We start from the raw sequence: 20109 nt of genomic DNA, 5'->3' as shown, positions 1-20109 counted from the left end.
TATATTCTTTAGTTTTTTTAAGATCAAAATTTTCTTTTAAGAATTAAAATGTTACCATAAACTTGGCCTTCACTGAAAAATAATCCTGCATTTCTTTGCATTTAATGAAAGTGTCCAATTACAAAGTTAATTTTGTAACACTTTTTAAACTTAAACAGCAAAAATATATCCAAAGTGAATCTGAATAGGCAAAAAGAGACATATACAGGAAGACCAAGGTTTTGGTGAAAGTTAAAATATTATTTCCTACTTTGCACAACTTAGAATTATTCCCACATTTTATAGTCTAGATCCAAACGTTAATTTGAAATGACCTTGACCATTGAAATCCTAAATTGAATGCTCTTCAGAACAAAACAGCCTTTCTCTTCTGCTTCATGGGCAAATGAACTAAATACTAGGGAATGGTACTGCCTGGGCCTTTGAACCAAGGCTAAAAGAGATGAAATACTATTTGATGTGTATAAACATTAGAGAATGCATTTTGAGTTTATAAAAGGATGAGTTTTTTTCATATCCCGTGACAAAATATTCCCTTTTCCTGAAAATGATCTCATTCTTACAATAGGGGGTTGTTATTTTTTTTCCAGGATGGAGGCGGAGGGATCAAGATAGCTGTTATGTTTATTTCTCAAAATGCATTGTGGTGAGAAATTCAGAGTGCAGTGTGGGGAAATAAACCTTGACTTCACCAAAATATAAAGCTGCATTTAAGGCAGTAGGTAAAGGATACAACAGCAACAGTACAAGTTCATTATTTGCAATCTTGCAGTTCCTGAAATCTCTATAACACATTACTTTAAAAGCCTCAGACAGATGATTTTACAACACTTTACCAACATTTCAACACCTGAAAAGCCTCAGCAAGTTAAACCCTCTAGTTTTAAATTTCAGACATGACCTCACTCAATCCTTTTATTTTTCAGACTTTCTCAAATTTTCATTTGTTTTCAATAATCAATGAATAATGATGAATTTTAGGTACCTATCCACAAAGAAAGTAGATTTTCACTGTTTTTAGGAGCCTAAGAAGTGAAAAGGAAAAAAAAATCAACTTGAATTTTAGGTACCTATCCACAAAGAAAGTAGATTTTCACTGTTTTTAGGAGCCTAAGAAGTGAAAAGGAAAAAAAAATCAACTCCAACAAAATGTTGCTATAGAAATCTTTTAGAACAGAATGTTAAATTACTTAATTATTTAGAATCATCTGGCTCAACCATTCGAAGTGCATTCAGGCTTCAAAGCTAACCCTTCGGTAGCATCAATGTTGACGGTACCAGATTGCACGTTTAGCTGAGATCCTGAAGATCCCATAGGACCAAAACAAACACATATCTACTGTTCTGGCTACTGCATCACTCTTTATCACCATTCTTTTTGGGTGAAATATATTGCAGTTGACCCTTTGAGAGGGACTAAAATAGACATGTGTTGTTTCTGCCTACCCAGCATCCTTCCTCTAATTTTCCTTTGGAGAACTCGCCTACTCCAGATAATGTGGAGCTAACAGACGGGGTTGGCAACCAGTAAATATCTGTGGAATGCCTGTGTAGAGCCAGGGCACTTCCCTTTCTGGAGGAAGACATCTGAATCCAAGCTTAGTCAGCAGAACGGTCCATTCTCCATGTTCAGAGAGGGGCAAGTGACACTGATGCCCCTGTAAGAACAGCTCTGGGACTTTTGCAGCAAATATTGAAGAAAAAGTGCTCTCCTTTCCTTGCTCTGAGTTGGCAGTAGCTTCTAAGGGGCTATCGTAGAGAAACAACTTGTCTGAAAATGAAGCCAAAACCAGGAAACAAATCCTGATAACCTTGACTGATGGCTCCAACCATACTTTAACTGGCAAGACCTACCTATAGGCTTTTTCATCAATTAAATGAAATACTTTATACTTAAGCCAGTGTGAATTGGTTTTGTCACTTGCAGCTAAAAGAATCCCGAGTGTAACAATGTGACAACATTAAAAATAAACATGACTGCTTTTGAGGTTTCTAATGAATTTACCTCCTCATATGCATTACTTTATTTAATCCTCCCAATTCAGGAAGGCACATATCCATTAACATTAAATTCATTATTTTTTAAACGCATACTCTGTGGAAGAGGGACAGGCAATGCCAGGGGAGTAATCATTCTGAAGTATGGTGGCCAGGGAAGTCTCCCTTACATGGGAGAAAAGTGGGGGTTACATATTTCAGGGCACTCGATAGATATCCACCAAATGAAAGAATAAACACTATACAGCAGAGCCAGGAGGTGATCCCTATACGAATTCCCTGACTGATAAAATTAGAAGGCTTTTGCAGTATCCCAGGTCAGAGATGATGAACCCCAAACAGGCAGCCCTACAAGAATGGCTCAAACAAACAGGACGTAAAGATAAGAGTCAAGTTAGATGTGGGGATCCCTAGGTGGGTGTAGCTATTGTCACTGCGATAGGGAAAGAAGGAAGAGACAGAGTCTGGGTGACAAAGGGAAGGAGACAAATTATTGGTCAGTTAAAGATGCCTGCAGGATATATAAACAAAAGAGGTCCAGCAGGCCCTTAGAATGACTGGTCTGGGATGCAGGGAGGCTGCGGAGACTGCCCATACAAGATCCCCATCACGCATACAGGTGGCAGTTCGGGCTTGGGCACTGCTTGCCAGAGCCTCCCCAGGAACAGAAGAGGAGGGGGCTGGAGGGGGTCCCTCCAGGTAACCTCAGTCCTGTTTGTGAGCTCCATGAAAACAGGCTTCCCCACCAGACGGGGTTGGCAACCAGTAAATATCTGTGGAATGCCTGTGTAGAGCCAGGGCACTGAGCGCATGCCGTTGGTTCTACACGGGTATTTCGCCAGGTACCCTCCACCGCTGGAGCTGCCAGCCTCTGCGGCTATACTGGGTGCAGTCTCATGACTCAGCTCTCCCCTCTTCAATTAGTTCATGCTCTCACATTAAGTGTAATCACAGCTGGCAACGTTTTCTGGGGATGTCTCAAAAAGATCTGAGTTGAAAGAACAGTTTTGTGTCAATTTAATTTAAAGTAAAATTGTTGCCTCTTCCCTGCTCCTTCCCTTTCTCCTGGCGAACTCAGTGACCCCGGCAGGCAGGCGTCCCAACGGAAGCGAGGGTCGGCCATGGGGTACCTCCAGGTGATTCTCAACAGCTAGCTAAGTCACAAAGACACAAAGGAGGCTGCGAAGCTGAAAGGTGTGGCTGTTGGCGATTCCAAGGCAGGCTCCCGCGTACGGAAGAGCGTAGCCTAGGCGACTGCACACCCCGCCAGCGGCGAGCCCGGAAGCCGAAAGGAGGTGCTGTCAGCCCGCGACCCGTCTCCCCAGATCCCCGGGCTCGCACCAGGCCGCCGCCGCCGCCGGCCGCACGTCTGCTCTGGCTCGGCAGAGCACGCAGGCTCAAGGTCGCCCGGCGGGAACCAAAGCTCCAGGTACCCCGGTGGGCAGCATCCCGACCCGCCTCTGCTTGGCGTCCGAAGCCCGCGCTCTTGCTTTGGACTTGACGGAGAGGTCCGCTCGCTCTCCAGCCTCCGCCGGGTTAACCGCCGGCGTGCATCTTCAGGTCTCTTGCCTTCTCGCACCCAGGCGGGAACGCGCCTTTCCTCTTACCATCTCCGCTGCTCCTCTCTCTCTGCCACTTACCAAAGCTGTATTTTCACTTTCACGTTTGTGACTACTTGTGTGTAAAGTTCTAAGTTAAATACGTGAGGCGAAAATTCACTCGCCTTGAAATTTCAAAATCACCCTTGAAAAATCGCCCATAAATCACAAGATTTGGTGTCTATACTCAAGGCAATAATATGCAAATACACGTGGATAAAACATGCCGCAAAAGTGCATAGTAAATAAAAAATACGGATGCAAAATATAACTTTTAAGTGCAAAAGATAAAAATGATATCAGGGAAATGAGCCTGCCTTTGACGCCACTGGACTTGTCACTGCCTCCTGCACTAGGCTGTAAGAGGCACGAAGACAGGCCTCGTCTGTTTTTGCTCATCACTACATCTTTGGCGCGTGGCCCTGTGCCTGGCACTTCGTAAGTGTTCAATGATCTATCTCGAATAAATGAACGAACGAATGAATGAGTGAACGCTAGATCCGACTCCGCGACCCGCAGAGCTGGCACATCGAGAAGCGAGAGGGAACTGCCGGCTCAGCGTTACGCTCTTAGCCGCGAGGCCGGGACGTTGACAGCGGCCTCCAGGCCCCGCCGCCCCAGCTCCCGGCGGCTGCATGTGCGCCTCCTCCCACTAAGGCCTTGGCGCACGCCCCGCCCCGTCGCGCACGCACGCGCCCTGCAGCCAGACAGCCTGGTCAGCCCGCACGCCACGGCTCACCCGCGCGCCCGCTGCCCCTCGCGCCTTTGCCCGCTGGAGGGCGCTCCCCTCCCGCCCCATGCGCCCACACGCAGGCGTCTCTCGGCCCCCTGCGACTCAACTCCGGACCCTGGGCGCGCGCCGCCTCCTACCTGAGGGCCGGCGAGGGAGGTGCGCGGAAGGGCTGAGGGGCTGAACAAGACCGTGGCGAGAGGCGGGAGGCGGGAAACGAGAGAGCGAGCGGCCGCTGCAGACGGTCCGGGCGCGGGCGCGCGCGCGCTCCCGGCCCTCTCTCTCTCAGTCGACTCCCGGCCAGAGCCCAACCCTGCTGCCGCGCGCCGCCGGCCTCACCGCGCCTAATAACAACAGCGCCCAGGGTCAGGTGGCCGCGCGCGGACAGCGCCGCCATTGGCTCGGCGGGGAGCGCGGCGCGCCAGGATTGGCCAGGGGGCGGAGTCTCTGTCGGTACGGGGGCGGGGCTGGAGAGGGAGGTGGCAGGGGCGGGGCCAGGCCGCGGTCCGCGCCTTTGTGCCCGGCGCGCGCTCTCCGCCCGCTCCGGCTGCATCGCCGGCTGCATCAATAATTCAGAGCGGCGGCGGCGGCGGGAGCGGCCGGTGCGGGCAGGAGGCGGCGGAAGCAGCGGGGATCAAGCGGCAGCGGCTATGCATCCAAGTGCGGCTGGGCAGCCGCAGTACCCCTGAGGCCCGGGCAGGGTTCCGGGAAGCATCGCGCGGGGGGCACGCTTGCCCAGGAGTGCAACGAAGACCTGAAGTGTCCAGAGCGGCGTCGGTGGAGCTGCGCACGGAGCTGAGGAGGGGGTTACGGAGCGGGCCTGGGGCGGGGGGGGCGGCTGGCGCAGGCAGCCCCCGGGGTGGGGGGCGGGGTGGGCGCCGGCGCCGCGATGCTGGGCGTCGTGGAGCTGCTGCTGCTGGGGGCAGCATGGCTGGCGGGCCCGGCCCGCGGGCAGAATGAGACGGAGCCCATCGTGCTGGAGGGCAAGTGCCTGGTGGTTTGCGACTCCAACCCTACGTCCGATCCCACGGGCACAGCTCTGGGCATCTCTGTGCGCTCCGGCAGCGCTAAGGTGGCTTTCTCTGCCATCAGAAGCACCAACCACGAGCCGTCCGAGATGAGTAATCGCACCATGATCATCTACTTCGACCAGGTGAGTGCTCCGGGAAGACTGGATTGGTGGAGATTAGGGGAGAGGTGGTAGGTAGATGTTCGATCGTCTCCGAGGTCTCTGCGGAAACGCAGGGACAAGCGTTCTGGACAGATTCTTGCCTACTCCCCTTCGTTCCCGTCTCGTTATAGGTACTAGTGAACATCGGGAACAACTTTGATTCAGAACGCAGCACTTTCATCGCCCCGCGCAAAGGGATCTACAGTTTTAACTTCCACGTGGTAAAAGTCTACAACAGACAGACCATCCAGGTCAGCTGCCGCCTCAGGGCCAGGCCCCAGCCCCGGTAGGGGGCTACTAGCCGCGGGAGTGAGCGAGCCCTGTGGGGGTGGGAGATGGAAGGGGCAGCTGCATGTGCCCGGGCTGCTTGGAGGGACGGGTAGCAGGTTCTCACTGTTCTGTGGCTTGGACTCTCCCTTGCCTTCCCTGTCATTGGTTCTTGGAACCTGTTCCCATCCCCAGGCACAGTTTTCTGCCTCTGCCTCTGGGACCCTCCAAAGAGGCTCTCCCGCTATGGGACTCCAGGGAGTTCCCTTAGAGGTTTCTGTTAGCATCAGGGACAGTTCCCGCTTCGGGAAGCTTTCCGCGATCCTCGCCCTCAGCACCACGGACAGTATCCCCGACCCTGTCCCAGCTCTGAAGACCGTGAGACGCCTGTGCGCTTGCGTTCAGCGCCACGCTCGGGGTAGGGGTGGGGGGGTGTCTCCTGGCGTCTTTATGGGGGCCGACTCCGGATTTCTGAACGAGCAGCGCCGAGCCATAGCAGTTTAAGGGTGGAGACACAAGGGAGGGGCATAGTGCCACTCCCTCCTGGCTCCGGCCTTTCCTTAGCCAGCACTCACCGGCTCTCCAGGTTCCCAAAGGTGTCCAGGATTCCTTTGGGCGGACACAGAAGGCGGAACGCGCGGTTGGGGAGAGGGCGCAGGGCCTTTGGCTTCTGGTGCCACCGCAAGGGCAAAACCAGCCGGTGGCGGGCGAGGCTGGATCTGGGACGGGAACCGGGCCCGGGGTTTGGGGATGAAGCACAGAGTGCAGCTCTGCGCGAGATTTCTCATCAGCCGAAGCCTTGCCTGGCTCCTCCATTGCGTCTCTGCTGTGTCCTGGCAGCCGGGTCCGGGAGGAGCCAGGCGTTTTGTTTGTTTGTTTCTATTTGTTTGTGTTCCCGGAAGCGCCAGTTGCCTGAGTTTCTCTTTGAGGCTGTGGGGAGGGCGAGGCTGAAGGTCTCTGGGCGCTTGAGCCACCTACGGGTTCATTAAACTGGATAAAAGAGCGAATCAGGATTTTCTACTGGCGCGTCCAAGAAATGAAAGTGACTCCTGTTTTGGGGGCAGACCCTTCCTGTCACCCAGATGGGCCGTCTTTCGCCTCATTGGACCCTCAGCAGTAAACTGCAAAGCGCCTTTTCTTTCCGCTCTCCCGCCCCACCCCCGCCCCCTGCTTCCAGGCCTTACGGCTGTTAGCCAAGCAGCGAAGGTTCGCGGCTTTATCGCCGCTTCGGTACCCGCCTAGGTTGCGCCTCTGAAGCGGGCCTGTCTCTTTCTCAGGTGAGCCTCATGTTAAACGGGTGGCCGGTGATTTCAGCCTTCGCTGGTGACCAGGACGTGACCCGGGAAGCCGCCAGCAACGGAGTTCTAATCCAGATGGAGAAAGGCGACCGAGCATACCTCAAGCTGGAGCGGGGAAACTTGATGGGGGGCTGGAAGTACTCGACCTTCTCGGGATTCCTCGTATTTCCCCTCTGACTGGCTCATCGTGGGAATGGAGGCAGGGAGAGGGCAAAGGCAGGAGGGGAAAATGATAAAGAGGCAGAACTTTAGAGGACGAGAAAGCGGCACGACTTGAAACTTCCTACATGTTCCCCAGCTGTATCCGGGTAAAAGGTGCGCACCCGGCGGTCGGACAACTTTGTCCGTTTCCTCTAGGAAAAGTAAATTCCGATTAGCTCTGCGCACTCCCATTTCCAAAAATAAACTCGCCTCCCCCATTCCAGTGGCAGTAATCAAGAGAGACTCCTTGTCATTGTTTCTTACCCTCATGTTCATGTTCCCTACGATTTATATAAAAGAAACTTTGCATTTCACTGTATAATGTGAAATATCTTCCTCCTCTGAGTCGCCATCTGAATCTTTACAACCGCTGAAATCTAATACGTCCCTCCCCCCCCTTTTTTATTTTGGAGAGGGGGGAAGTTTTTTTGTTTGTTTGGTTTTTGCTTTTGTTTTTTTGATGGGGAGGTAGTTTTAATTTGGCAAGTATTGCTCGGAAAGCACCGCTCGAATTAATTAGCTGAAGCTACTTTGTATCCTCGGCTGCTTGTTAGCAGAGAAAGGACTCACCTTAGTGGTGACTGGTTTAAAAAATATATATATATATATAAATATATATCATTTGTACACGAAGAACTCTTCCCAGTGGAAACTGGCTGTATTTCCGTATTTCTATGTCCTATTCGGAGTGATCGTGAAATCTAAGGCTGCTTGACGTTCTGACGCTTGTTAATGCCCTCGTGTTCTGTGGCTCCACTAAACGCCAGGAGGTTCTTCCGGACGCTTCCTCGTCCTCTGTAACATACCTGTGAATAGCCAAGATTTAATTTTGCTTTAATCCAATAAAGTTGAAGTGGGACTTTTATTTTTCTGAAACGGCTTCCTAAAGTCCGCACCTTCCCCAGTTGCGAGGTCTGGAGGCAGGGGTGCGGAAGCGCGAGATTCAGAGGGGTAGGGGACTTAGTGGGATGCAACCCAAGAAAGGCCAGGGCAGGAGGGCTTCCTCGCCAAATCGGCCTGCACTCCTTCCTGCGCAGGCCTAGGGCCAACCCTGCATTCGCCCCGTGCTCCCTGCTTTGGCGCAAACGTAAGAAATTTGGCTGAAATCTTGCTAGGCCAGGCCCGGCTGCCGGCCTGGAAGCGAAGTTTGGGCTTTTCGCAGTCCAAATGCATCAGGAGTAATCCCAATTCGAAGAGCCGGAACCTTTCTGCCCTAAGCGTCACGCTTCCCACGCCTCTGCCTCTGGACTGTCCGCTCACAGATCCCGAAGCAGCGTATGTTTTATTTCGCCGCCTCTGAATCCTGAGTCCTCCCTGCCGTATTACCCCGCCCCCGGGACCTGTGATCGCGCTCATCGCAGGACTTATTCAAGAGGTTCGTCCAGGAGTTTTGATTGTATCGGAACATAATGTGAAAGCAAAATTGAAATAAACGACTTCGTTTTAAGTCTGGAAGTCTGACCAAGTCGCTTCGGCCGAGGGGAGGTCGGGCGTAGGAAAAGAGGTGGGCAGCCCAGGGGCGGGAGCCGCGGCCTGCATGGGCCCCTCTGGCTCTGTTCCTTTTGGAGGCTTTTTCCTAGCCCGAAATTCAGAGATGAATTTAATTAGCTCCTGGAGGCTGGAGAGAAGGGGGGTGTGAGGGATTACTAATATAAGCAATGTTTCTCTATTTGTTCCCGCGGCTCCTCCGATTTTGAGAGTCAACAGGCACGCGGCCTGCGCTGAAACTCAGACCGGGTTATTCCTTTGCTCGCGGTCCAGGGGTCCGCATCTCTAGCAGGTGCCATCCGCAGCTCCAGCGGCCCCGGATCCTTCACGGGATCGGTAGGGACTTTGGGAGTGAGGAGGGCACCCGGTGCTTTTCTGTTCCTGCCCCACAGTTCTCCACCCTAGTCACTCCCCAGGGAAGTGAGAACGAGGAGTCCTAGAGGAATTTTTTTTTTTTTAAAAAACTATTCTTTAAAAAAAAAGGAGACACTTAAAAAAAAGTCCTTTCTTTGCATTCTTCCGGTTGGGAGGTAGAAATCCGGGAGAGCTGGAGCCTTGGGCAGCGGAAGCAGCTCGACCCAGTCGCTCAGCCGGAGCAGAGCCCGCCCGAGGCACGCAGATACCGCCCAGGCCAGGGCTCACGGCCGCGGGGCTGCGGTAGTCACCGCCCAAGGAAGCTGAGCCCCAAATGCGCTTGAAGCTTACTTGGCTGTGAGTGGGTGGTCACCCCTCTTCCTGAGGAGCAGACCACCAGGGTGGATGTCCAAGCTGTGGGACCACGAGTCAGTGCTCTGCTGGGAGACTTCGGCAAGTCCCCTGGCTTGGCCTCAGTTTGCCCAACTGTACAAAGGGAGGAATCTGAGCATCTCCAAGAGCCCTCTTGCCCTGAGGTTCCAGCGGTTCTCCGGTCCTCTCTTCCCCCCAGTTCTTTTGCCTGGGTTTAGTGAGTCCTGGCTGCAGCCGAGCTGATCTGGCTCCTGAAGGCTAGGCCTGAGGCTGGGCTGGAGGCCAAGGGGAAGCCTCCAGGAACTCAGGCTCACTTTGAACCCCTGCTCTGGGGCCTGAAAGGTGAACACAGAGGGAGAGCAAAGGGGACCCCAAGTGGGACAAGAGTGAGAAGTTATCCCTTGATTCTGCTGTGGCTCCAGCTGGCCCCTTCCTGAGGGAGCTCTTCCTCTCCAAATTCTGACCTTGGCATTGGAGATCCTTCTCAGTCTGGTTCCAGCCACTTCTTCCACCTGCTGATCTCTTCTCTTGACCATTTGTTGAACCCATGTCCCACTACTGTCTTCATACCTCTGCACCTGCTGCTTCTTTGCTTCCAGTTGAAGTACCCTTTTTCTTCTTCCCTACTTTTCAAAATCCTATCTTTCTGGGGATCTAAGCAGATCATCTAAAAAGCTTGTCCTCCGAGAAGTGGTTCTGTCCATACAGCACAGATCCTACCTTCCCAAGCCTCACAATCGCATTCTCACCCTCCCTCCAGGCCTTATTTGGAGCTAGCAGGGTGGAGACATTGGCGGCTGGGCCTGTCTCCCCTCTGCACTGGACTCCAGGGGTTAGTGGTGACCCACACCAGCAAGCACTGGGAAGTGCTAAGCTGCTACTCCTGCTCTAGGGGGCTCTGAGGAAATGTGCACTTCTCCACCCCTCAAACTGCCCTCCTCCTCAGGCCTGAGTTTCCCATTAGCCTGGATGGGGCTGTCGACAGCTCTCTCTCTCTACGAGGCCTAGCTGGGGCCTCACCTCTCTCACCTCGGGGGCAAAGGTGATTATTACCTCTGCCAGAGACAGGTGAATGACCTTCATCTGAAAATTGTGCTCCAGCTTCAAGGGTAGTGTGTTGGGGATTCAGAGGGATAGAGAAACAAGGGGTCATTAGCTCAGTAGGGACTACCTCCCTGCCCCCAACCAGAGGCTAAGAAGGGGGGTGGTGATTCTAACCTACACCTCACAATGGCTTCCCTTAGTGCTTAGAATCCTCTAGGCTTCTAGATCTGGGCCCTGCTTCTTGCTTTTATCTCAAATAAACCTGATCAGAATCAAGCCTGTAGGGGTTCCAGGACCACCCCCTCATTCAACCTCACCCTCTGTCTGAAAGACTCCTCCGCTGCCCATGTCACCTTGGTCACTTCCTTCTTTCTTGCCTCAATGGTAACCTCCTCCTCCGGGAAGCCTTCCCCACCCCAGACAGGCAGAGTGGTTAACGCTTCCCGGCCTTCTATGGAGTGTGGTCTCTCCTACCACACTGCCTCCTCCCTCACCCAGTTCCCTGAGGGCAGAGATTGAGTTAGGGGTCTGGTGCAGGGCAACTGTGGAGCGGGGACGGGTGGCCTGAAGCTGGGGTGGAGGTAGGGTGGTGATTTCTAGGACCCAACGAGCGCAGACCAGACTCCTAGGCTTCGGTTTTCCAGGAAGCCCCCTGAGCTTCAGGGTGCCTCCGGGCCAGCGCTGGATCCCCGGCCAGGTGCCGGGGTCACTGTGGGCTCTGTTGTCTGCTGAGCCCCAGAGCTCGCTCCCTCGACACGGCTTCCACTGTTAGCAGAGCTGGGAGCGCGCCCTCCAAGCAGCTCCTGGCCCCGGGCGGATGGGCTCCTAATGAGAACATAATTACCCAGATGGAGCTGGAGCCTCACCTCCCTTCTTAGCTGTTACCCTAACGGAGTAGTGGAGGTGGAGAGAGTGCTGGGCGGAGCGACGGGCTGGACGTTTCCTCGCGTGCAGGGCGGGGTCCTGGGACCCCGCGGGCCGGCCGAGGGTGAAGACCTCTCGCTGTGTGCTCGACCTCTGGCGTGCTGTGCGACCTGAGACTACTTCCTTCCCAGCCTGAACCACATTTTCCTCAACTCCCAAATGCAAGGGGTGGGCTAGATGTCTGGGGTTTCCTCCAGGTGATCTAACGTTTCTGATCAACCCGTCCGTAAGCCTGTCTTCCCCTCCCCCTACCCCGCCACCCAACTCCTAGCTGCGTTTGGCGGAGTCCGTGTCATCCCTACTAGCTTTCAAACAAAACAGTGAAACTTCTTACGGAGTCTGGGGAGGTGAGCTGTGCCCTTGAACTGGAAGGTCAAGCTGGGAGGGCAAGTGCAGGTACACTCCCTTTGAGCCAATTCAGTGGGAAAGAAAAACTTTCCCGGGGTGATGACAAAGGTCTCGTGGCCTCTTTGCACAGGGCTCCTCATTGAAAATACATCCACACTCTATCTGAGCCTCAGTTTGCTTATATTTCAAATGGGGACAATAATGCCTTCAGAGCAGGGTGGTTGCTAAAAGGCATAAAAAGTACTCAGCACTGCCTGGCACACAGTAGGTGCTGAATAAATGCTAGCAGCAATGAAGAGCAATGGACACCGGGGACACCACACTATCACAGAAGCAAGACTTAAAGGAACATCAAGCAGACAGGAAAACTGAAACCACAGAGGGGAAGGGGCACAGAACACATGAATTAGGATCCTGTGTCCTTTGTTTCCCCTGCACATTCATCTCCCCACCCACCTCCAGTTAATCGTGAGAACAGGGGAATTTTACCCTGTAAGGGCCTTTCATCTCCATCCCTGTTGCTCATATATTTGCATCAATCACTGTGGATGAATACTGTTTGCATGCTTCTCCATTGGTTATGAGTGCTAGTTACATATCTGTGTCAATTTAGAGGGTGAGCCCCTTGCATCCTGTTCATCTCGCTTGGCCCAGTGCCTTCTGTGGTGTCAGGTACAGAGCAGGGCTCCTGTGATTTTATCAGGAGTGAAAGCAAACTGTGCCTGGCACAATTGCAGGATATGGACCCAACCAGTGAACCTGCCCTTCAGGGGACCTCTCAGTCCTGAATGCACCCCCATCACTGACAGGAATGCTGATGTGGAAGTGCTTCCAGACCCTGTGCTGTCAGGGAAACCTTCCCAGGCACCTGCACTTACTCTCACCTCTTCCTATCTCACTCTGCACTCAGCCCGTCCACAGGAAGTCCCAGCTTTGACCCTGGGATAGCAGTGAGCAGGGGCAGTGAGGAAGAGGCCAAGGTTAGATGTACGGGTTGGTGTTTGGATTTGCGGCTAGGTCTTCACACTGGGCAGACATTTTCTGGCAGCAGTGAGGAGACACTGTGCAGCTGAAGTCAGAAAGGAGAACTTTACGATTATAAAGAAAGAACTTCCAGGTGTGTGGCCACAGCCTAGAGCCTAGGGAGGTCTTCGTTCATCTTGCTCAACTCTGAAGAGGTCAGGAAGGAGACACAGAGGGAGGGAGCAGGGGAAGGAAGCAGGCTCCAATCTGACCTTGAGATCCATCTCATCGGCCAAGTCCTCTCTGAACCCCACCCATAAGGGCTTGGTCCTCTGCTGACCACCTGAACTCTCCCATTCAGGTCACACCCTCGCCACAGTTCTGTTGGGCTCTAAGCTCTGTGGGCATCAGTCCTCATCTGCTGTTTCCCACAAGGCATCCAGAGTCTGGCACAGTGTCAGGGCTGGTAGATGCGCTATAAATGCTCCCTGAATGCATGAGCGAGTGAACACATGAATGGGTGGGCACAAGGAGGGAGGGATTACTGGTTGCATGGCGAGTGCCTTTGTCTGGTCCCCCAGAATGTGAACTCCATGAAAGTATCTACCTTGTTATTGGCCTTATTTACAGTTACATTCCCAGTGCCTAGCACAGTGCCTGGAATAGAGTCAGCATGAACAGTATTTCCTGAACAAATGAATAAAGAATTACAGTACTTTGGACTGTGGGATTCTGGATTGCAGGCTTGACCTTGTACACTTCTTGAGATCCCCACTATCCCCATGAACAGCCACATTTATTTATTTATTTTTAAAAACATCTTTATTGGAGTATAATTGCTTTACAATGGTGTGTCAGTTTCTGCTGTATAACAAAGTGAATCAGCTATATGTATACACATATCCCCATATCCCCTCCCTCTTGCGTCTCCCTCCCACCCTTCCTATCCCACCCCTCTAGGTGGACACAAAGCACCGAGCTGATATCCCTGTGCTATGCAGCTGCTTCCCACTAGCTATCTATTTTATGTTTGGTAGTGTATATACGTCAATGCTACTCCCTCACTTCGTCCCACCTTACCCTTCCACCTCCCTGTGTCCTCAAGTCCATTCTCTACGTCTACATCTTTATTCCTATCCTGCCGTGAGGTTCTTCAGAATCTTTTTTTTTAGATTCCATATATATATATATGTGTTAGCATACGGTATGTGTTTTTCTCTTTCTGACTTACTTCACTCTGTATGACAGACTCTAGGTCCATCCACCTCACTACAAATAACTCAATTTCGTTTCTTTTTGTGGCTGAGTAATATTCCATTGTATATATGTGCCACGTCTTCTTTATCCATTCATCTGTCGATGGACACTTAGGTTGCTTCCGTGTCCTGGCTATTGTAGATAGAACTGCAATGAACGTTGTGGTACATGACTCTTTTTGAATTATGGTTTTCTCAGGGTATATGCCCAGTAGTGGGATTGCTGGGTCATATGGTAGTTCTATTTTTAGTTTTTTAAGGAACCTCCATACTGTTCTCCATAGTGGCTCTATCAATTGACATTCCCACCAACAGTGCAGGAGGCTTCCCTTTTCCCTACACCCTCTCCAGCATTTACTGTCTGTAGGTTTTTGATGATGGCCGCCACATTTATTTTAGAGTGAAATTGGATTGTACCAGCTATCTGGAGTTGACCTTACAACACAAGTTTTCTTTCATGCTGCTTGCCCCACCCCACCCCCAACATATGGGCAATTCCTTAGAGGGTAGGGACCACATTTTATTTTCCTTAAAGGACAACACCTAATAACATGATTCAGTATTGGTCGATTGGTTGCTTAATCCAGGATCAAGCCATTGGGTCTGTGGCAATGCGTGAGCTTGAAGCCCCTGGTGATGGTGCCAAGCAGCTGGCGAAGCCCAGCAGGATTTTCCACGGTGCCAGAAGAGAGGCCAGGTGTAAGCAGTAGCTACGCAGTGCATTGGTCAGTGAGGGAGCTGGTATTTCCCCAGCAGACCCTGGCTTGTGGCTGGGCATGGGCTTTCTGGGGTTTTGCTCTAGCTAAATGCAGAATGACCTCTGAAATCCCCTCCCAGTTTTGGATTCTGCTGCAGACCATGGAGGTGGAGTGGGCTCAGTTGGTTTCCTCTAAAGAACGTCAAGGATTCCCCCAAATCCCCCTCCTTCCTCAGACCCAGTGTCCGGCTGGGTGTTCAGCTCACAGAGAGTTCTCTGGAATGCTCTGCTAGCCAGCAGCAGCCTGCTTCCTCAGGTGAGGCTCCAAGAGCCCTTCCTTCCATCGTCAGAAATTACTGCATGCTTCCAGGGAAACTTGCACAGAGGGGAGAGGGAATTAGATGGAGAGGCAACTGGGCATCGTGTCCTCCTCATTTAAAAGGGAACTGCGTGCTCTGCCCAGATCCTGTGTGGGACAGACTCTCCTTGGTATTCTGAGAGGCTCAAAAATAAACTCCCCAATGTGTACTTCAACTGAGAAGTTCAGATGATTTTATAATGACTGAATGGCTCCAAATATGGAGTTAAAGTGCAGCTGATGAGGAGCTTGCAATTTTACTTATAACTCATCTTGATCAAAGTTGGTCATTTTAAGTCTCAGCAATGTTCCAAATGCTCACTCTCTCTTTCTTTCTTTTTGGAGGAGTTCATTTCAGGTAGACAGATTATTTACTTATTCTGAAGATGCCAAGGGAGAGGACGTGTTAGCAATACCAACTGATCTGTGGGTGTGGGCTCGAAGCTCAGCCTCATGTGGCATCTGTGTGTCTGTTGCTTTTCCTTTCTTTCCCTCTGGGCTCTCTGTGCTTCCCTAGTGGGACCTTGTCTGCCAGGTCCATCTAAATCATCTCCAACATCAGTTTGAATGATAGTGGTGCTCTTTGAGGCTGTGAAGTTTGCAGCTGTTTTCCTTGATTGCCTAAATGTGTCCCTGTCTCTGTCATAAGAAGTTGGGGTCCAGGCTGAGGGCAGAAACAAGCCTGTTCCCCCAGGAGCGAGACCACAGGGCCTCCAGATGCGACCCCTCTAGGATCCCATTTTAACCAGAAGTCTATGAGATGCAAGAATCTCTGGGCGGCAGCTGGGGTCTCCATGTCTGAGTTTCCAGCCTAAATCTGTCACCAGAATCCTGCCTTCCAGCCCCAGCCTTCAGAGAAAGCCACCTGGTGACTAGCTTTCAGAGCTGTGACATGGATTTTCTTTGGGCCCGTCATAATTCATTCTTCCCTCAGTAGCCAGAGTGAGCTTCTCAAAACATAAACCAGACCACACCGCATGAAACCACCTAGCGCCTCCACAGTGCGCTGTGACTTTTTACTGTGGCTGGCTGGGCCTCCCTCATCTGGCCCCAGCTGACCTCTAAAAGCTTCTATTGCTTTCGTCTACTGCAGACGAGCTCATTCTGGCTTTCCGTCAGCTCCTAGAATATGCCAAGCTCTCTCCTGTCTCAGAACCTCTGCACAGGTTGATCTTCTGGGGCTATTTCCTTCTCTCAGGTCTCAGCAGACCACCTCTGATTACTCTCTCTGATACCAAGGCCAGATTATTTCATTGCCCTGAAATGCTCATTTACCTGTTTGGTTGTTTGCTGTTTCTCTCCTTCCCTGGGGACAGGGATCTCGTCTGTCCTGGGTGTTGCTTTGTCCCGAGTTTGGAACAGAACCTAGAATGGTAGGGGATGAATTAATATACAAAACAACTGAATAGCAAATTAGCCATCCAATCATGACCCATCAGAGCAGAGTCATCTCATTGGTCCCTCTCCTCAGAAGCTCAGGGGAGCCATTAAACATTTCACCCACCAGAAGGCATATCCTTCCAGAGGGGAAGCAGGCTGGAAGTCATGGTGTCAAGGATGGGGGCTGGAAAATTGGTCTCTTATTTACAGGCCCAATGAATTTTTTTTTTTTTTTTACTTATTAATGTCTATTGTTAAAATTGCTTAATTCAGCTAACCATGTGGTGGGCTAGGGAAAACTGGAGTGAGCTGTGAATTATTGAATTTTTCCCACTGAAGTTATCCTGCAACAGACAAGCATGAACGAGAGAACAAGGAGAAAAGAAAAGAGACCTTGGTCTAGGGCAGAGGTGGGAAGCAGCCAGGGTGCTGTTCCTGGAACTGTTAACTCTGCTTGGAGCAAAGATAGGCAGTGAGTGGGGACTAAGAAAGGAGACGGAAGACTGGAGAATCGTAGGCACAAGAGAGAAGGCAGCTTCTCGACTCTCTCCAAGACAGGAGGAGGCAGCACTGTGGACAGAAATGGCAGCAACGTGGATCTAAGGCTGTAGAAAAAAAGACACGTATCTTCAGACTGCAAAATATCCACTGCAGAAATACCCAGCTGGCCTGGAGCTGTCAGTCACACATTTATTCAACAATATTTACCTCGCAACGCTGCCTGCATGCCCAGCACCAGCTCTGTTCTAGAGGTCCAGTAGAAAAACCCAGGCAGGGGGCCAGCCTTGCCTGCAGTGCAGCTAAAGGGAGCATAGTACAGAGAAGGATAGGAAATTAGGGCAAGGAGCTCAGCTGTCTGTCCTACTCGATTTAATCCTCTCCCTCCTACACCACTGTGAACTCCTCATGGTCCAAGTCAATCTTCGTGACCTTTGGGTTTCACCCTCCTTTATATGGCAGAGTAGGGGGCACTGGTTAAGAGAATGAGCTTTGAGTTAAGCAGAGCTGGTTTTGAGGGCTGCCTTTGTTGCTATATTCATCAGGACCCTTATGGTTTCAAATTATAGAAACCCAACTCAAACTGCCCTTAGTACCTTCCACCCAAAAGAATTTATTGGATTGCATTCAAAAAAAGAAAAAAAAAATCCAAGGATAATTAAATTGAGGTGTGGCTGATCCAGGCCCCTAAGCAATGTCATTAGAAATCTGCCTCTTTTTACATCTGGAGCCACTTCCAGGCCCCCAACTGTGGCAGCAATAACAGACCCACATTTTGTCTAGTTTCCCCATTAGAAAGAGAGCATTTTTTTCTCCACAGTTCCAGAAAAAATTCCAGAGCTGATGAATATTGGACTGACTTGTCAGGTGCAATCCAGAGCCAGTTTCCTTGAGCAGAGGAATAAAATGGGCTAACTGGCCAGGCATGGAGCCAGGCTGAGGGTGGGTGGGGTGGGATGGGGAGAAGCAGCCCTGTCTGGGGGCAGCTGGTACAAATGAAGGGGGACTGGAGGTACAGTGAACAAAAGCAAGAGATGTTCACCACCACAGCCACTTCCTGTAAGGGAAGTGTGACTTCAAGTAAGGGGTTAATAATGTCTAATTCTGTTAGCCTTAATGAGGTAATAACTATGAAAGATTTAACAGAGCAAAGAACGTAGTAAGCGCATAGTAAATAGCATTTATTATTATTGCTCTGGAAGCAATTTTTGCCAATGCCCATGCACCTTGGCGTTGTTATTTATTTATATCACAAAGATATCTTGTTTTCCCGGGAAGAGCGCAAGCTCCCTTTGGCCTATGAATGCTTATTTGTGGATTCAGATCATCTGGAGATCTTGTTAAAATGCAGATCCTGATTCTTTAAATCTGGGTTGGGGATTGAGTTTTCCGATTTTAATAAGCTTTTTATAATTGGCTTTTTAAAAGAATTTTTCAATTCTAATAATCTTTGAAAAATTCTACATGACGAACTCACTACAGATGACACTTGAGAAGCAATGGTATAGGATCATGTATATCCCACAGTTAATTCCTAAATATCTGTCCACAGATGTGTTATATCAGAATCAAATGAGACTTTTTTTGGAAAGAGAATGTACTGGCGGCTCACATAAGACAAGGTAAGCATGAGAGACAGAGATTGCTTCAGGCATAATTTGATCACCAGTGCCTGGTCTCTGTCTCCCTCTCTCTTGTGCTCAGCCCCTTTCACTCCTCACAGTGACGGTATAGCTGCAGAAGCTCCAACCCTTCAAATCCTCTACCCAGAAGTCTTTGCAAAATTCTCATGGCATCTCATTGACCCTAAAGGAGTCGCATGCCAATCTCTAGATCAATTTCAATGGAAAGGCAATGCAGGCTCTGATTGGTCAGCTTAAGTCTTACGCCCCTTGTGAGGTCAGAGTGTGAAATGCACTTCATTGAAGCATCAGGGATAAAGAGAGTATGTATGTGTGTGTAGGAGGATTTCCAAACTAAAATTGAAAGCTAGCACAGAAAGTCAAGGGCCACCCATCTCCAATGCCACCCCCAGGTTCTTATACCCAACTCTCCACTCACATAGCTAACAGGCATCTCAGATGTACATGATCAGAATGGGTCCCCTGATCTTTCCCCAAATCTGCTCCTGCCAAAGCCTTTTCCATCTCAGTTATGGCCACTCCATTCTTCTGGTAGTTCAGACCGGAAACCCTGGCATCACCCTTGACTACTCCTTTCTTATACCCAACCTCTAATCCATCAGCAAGCCCTATCACTTTACCTTCAAAATAATCCAAGAGTCAGCTGATCCAGACCACCAGCACCTCTCCCTGGAACAAGTGCAGTCACCCAATTTGTCTCCAAGCTGGCCCTCTTGCTGCCCTACATCTACAAACACACATGATCACAGCGGCCACAGAATGGTCCTGCTAAGAGGTGAGTCAGATCATGGCATTTCTCTACTAAAACTTCCAAATGGTTTCCCTGCTCTTTTAGAATAAAATCGAAACTATTTTTCTGTCCCCCATCCCAGCCCACACTTCTGGACTGCTTCTCTGACCTTATTTACCTTTCATCTGGGAGCTTATGTAAAGTTCACCTGCCACTTCCCGCCCCTGGAGATTCTAATTCAGTAGCTCTGGGCTGGGTCTGGGGGCTCTGTGTTGCTACAAGTCCCATGTGTGATTTTGATGTGCTGCCCAGGTTTGCAAACAATTGCTCCCAACACCTGGCCTGGGCTCTGGCATGGAGGTAGTGCATAACGTCTGCTGAATCAGTATCTCATCTTTCCCTCTGTACTTGTGTGTGGTTTTTAGACTGGCATGGAAAGTGGGAGCAGAGCAGGGTTACTTATTATTTCCCAGAGTGAAATCTGATTATACAAAGGCTGCTACTTTTATAATACTGGGGGAGATTGTCCGAGGAGTGTAATTGTCATCAGCTCGCTTTGCAGGAAGAGGGATATCCTGCCCCTTTTGGCTGACACTCCCGCCTCTCAGCGGGATGCCTGCGAGGCTGTTTGGTGAGTGCATCCTTCACTTTCACTGAGTGGTAACAGTGCATAGCAGCACACGGTGTTTCTGCCCAACTTCTGCGCTGATAATGAAGGCAGCTTCACGAGAGCCCTTGTACAAACTGTACCCACTGGAGAGCCTGCCCGCCTGACTTGTGTCATTTTAACT

The 20109-nt window shown here is 50.8% G+C and overlaps 1 protein-coding gene across 1 annotated transcript; it reads left to right on the top strand.

The window, feature by feature from the left end:
- Positions 1-4858: 4858 nt before the first annotated feature.
- On the top strand, positions 4859-8718 carry CBLN1 (cerebellin 1 precursor). The gene is made up of 3 exons (XM_032613807.1): positions 4859-5479; positions 5629-5748; positions 7042-8718. The coding sequence occupies exons 1-3, from the start codon at positions 5216-5218 to the stop codon at positions 7237-7239; spliced, it is 582 nt and encodes a 193-aa protein (XP_032469698.1). The 5' UTR covers positions 4859-5215; the 3' UTR covers positions 7240-8718.
- Positions 8719-20109: the final 11391 nt, after the last annotated feature.

The sequence above is a fragment of the Phocoena sinus genome, chromosome 19, assembly GCF_008692025.1.
Source record: "Phocoena sinus isolate mPhoSin1 chromosome 19, mPhoSin1.pri, whole genome shotgun sequence".
NCBI lineage: Eukaryota > Metazoa > Chordata > Mammalia > Artiodactyla > Phocoenidae > Phocoena > Phocoena sinus.
This window is presented reverse-complemented; position numbering and strand designations above follow the sequence as displayed.

Excerpts from the sequence above, each read along its gene's own strand:
- CBLN1 (XM_032613807.1), top strand. The coding sequence starts at position 5,216 with ATGCTGGGCGTCGTGGAGCTGCTGCTGCTGGGGGCAGCATGGCTGGCG. Across the intron at positions 5,480-5,628 it reads TGATCATCTACTTCGACCAG|GTACTAGTGAACATCGGGAA; the intron begins GTGAGTGCTCCG and ends GTCTCGTTATAG. Across the intron at positions 5,749-7,041 it reads ACAACAGACAGACCATCCAG|GTGAGCCTCATGTTAAACGG; the intron begins GTCAGCTGCCGC and ends TCTCTTTCTCAG.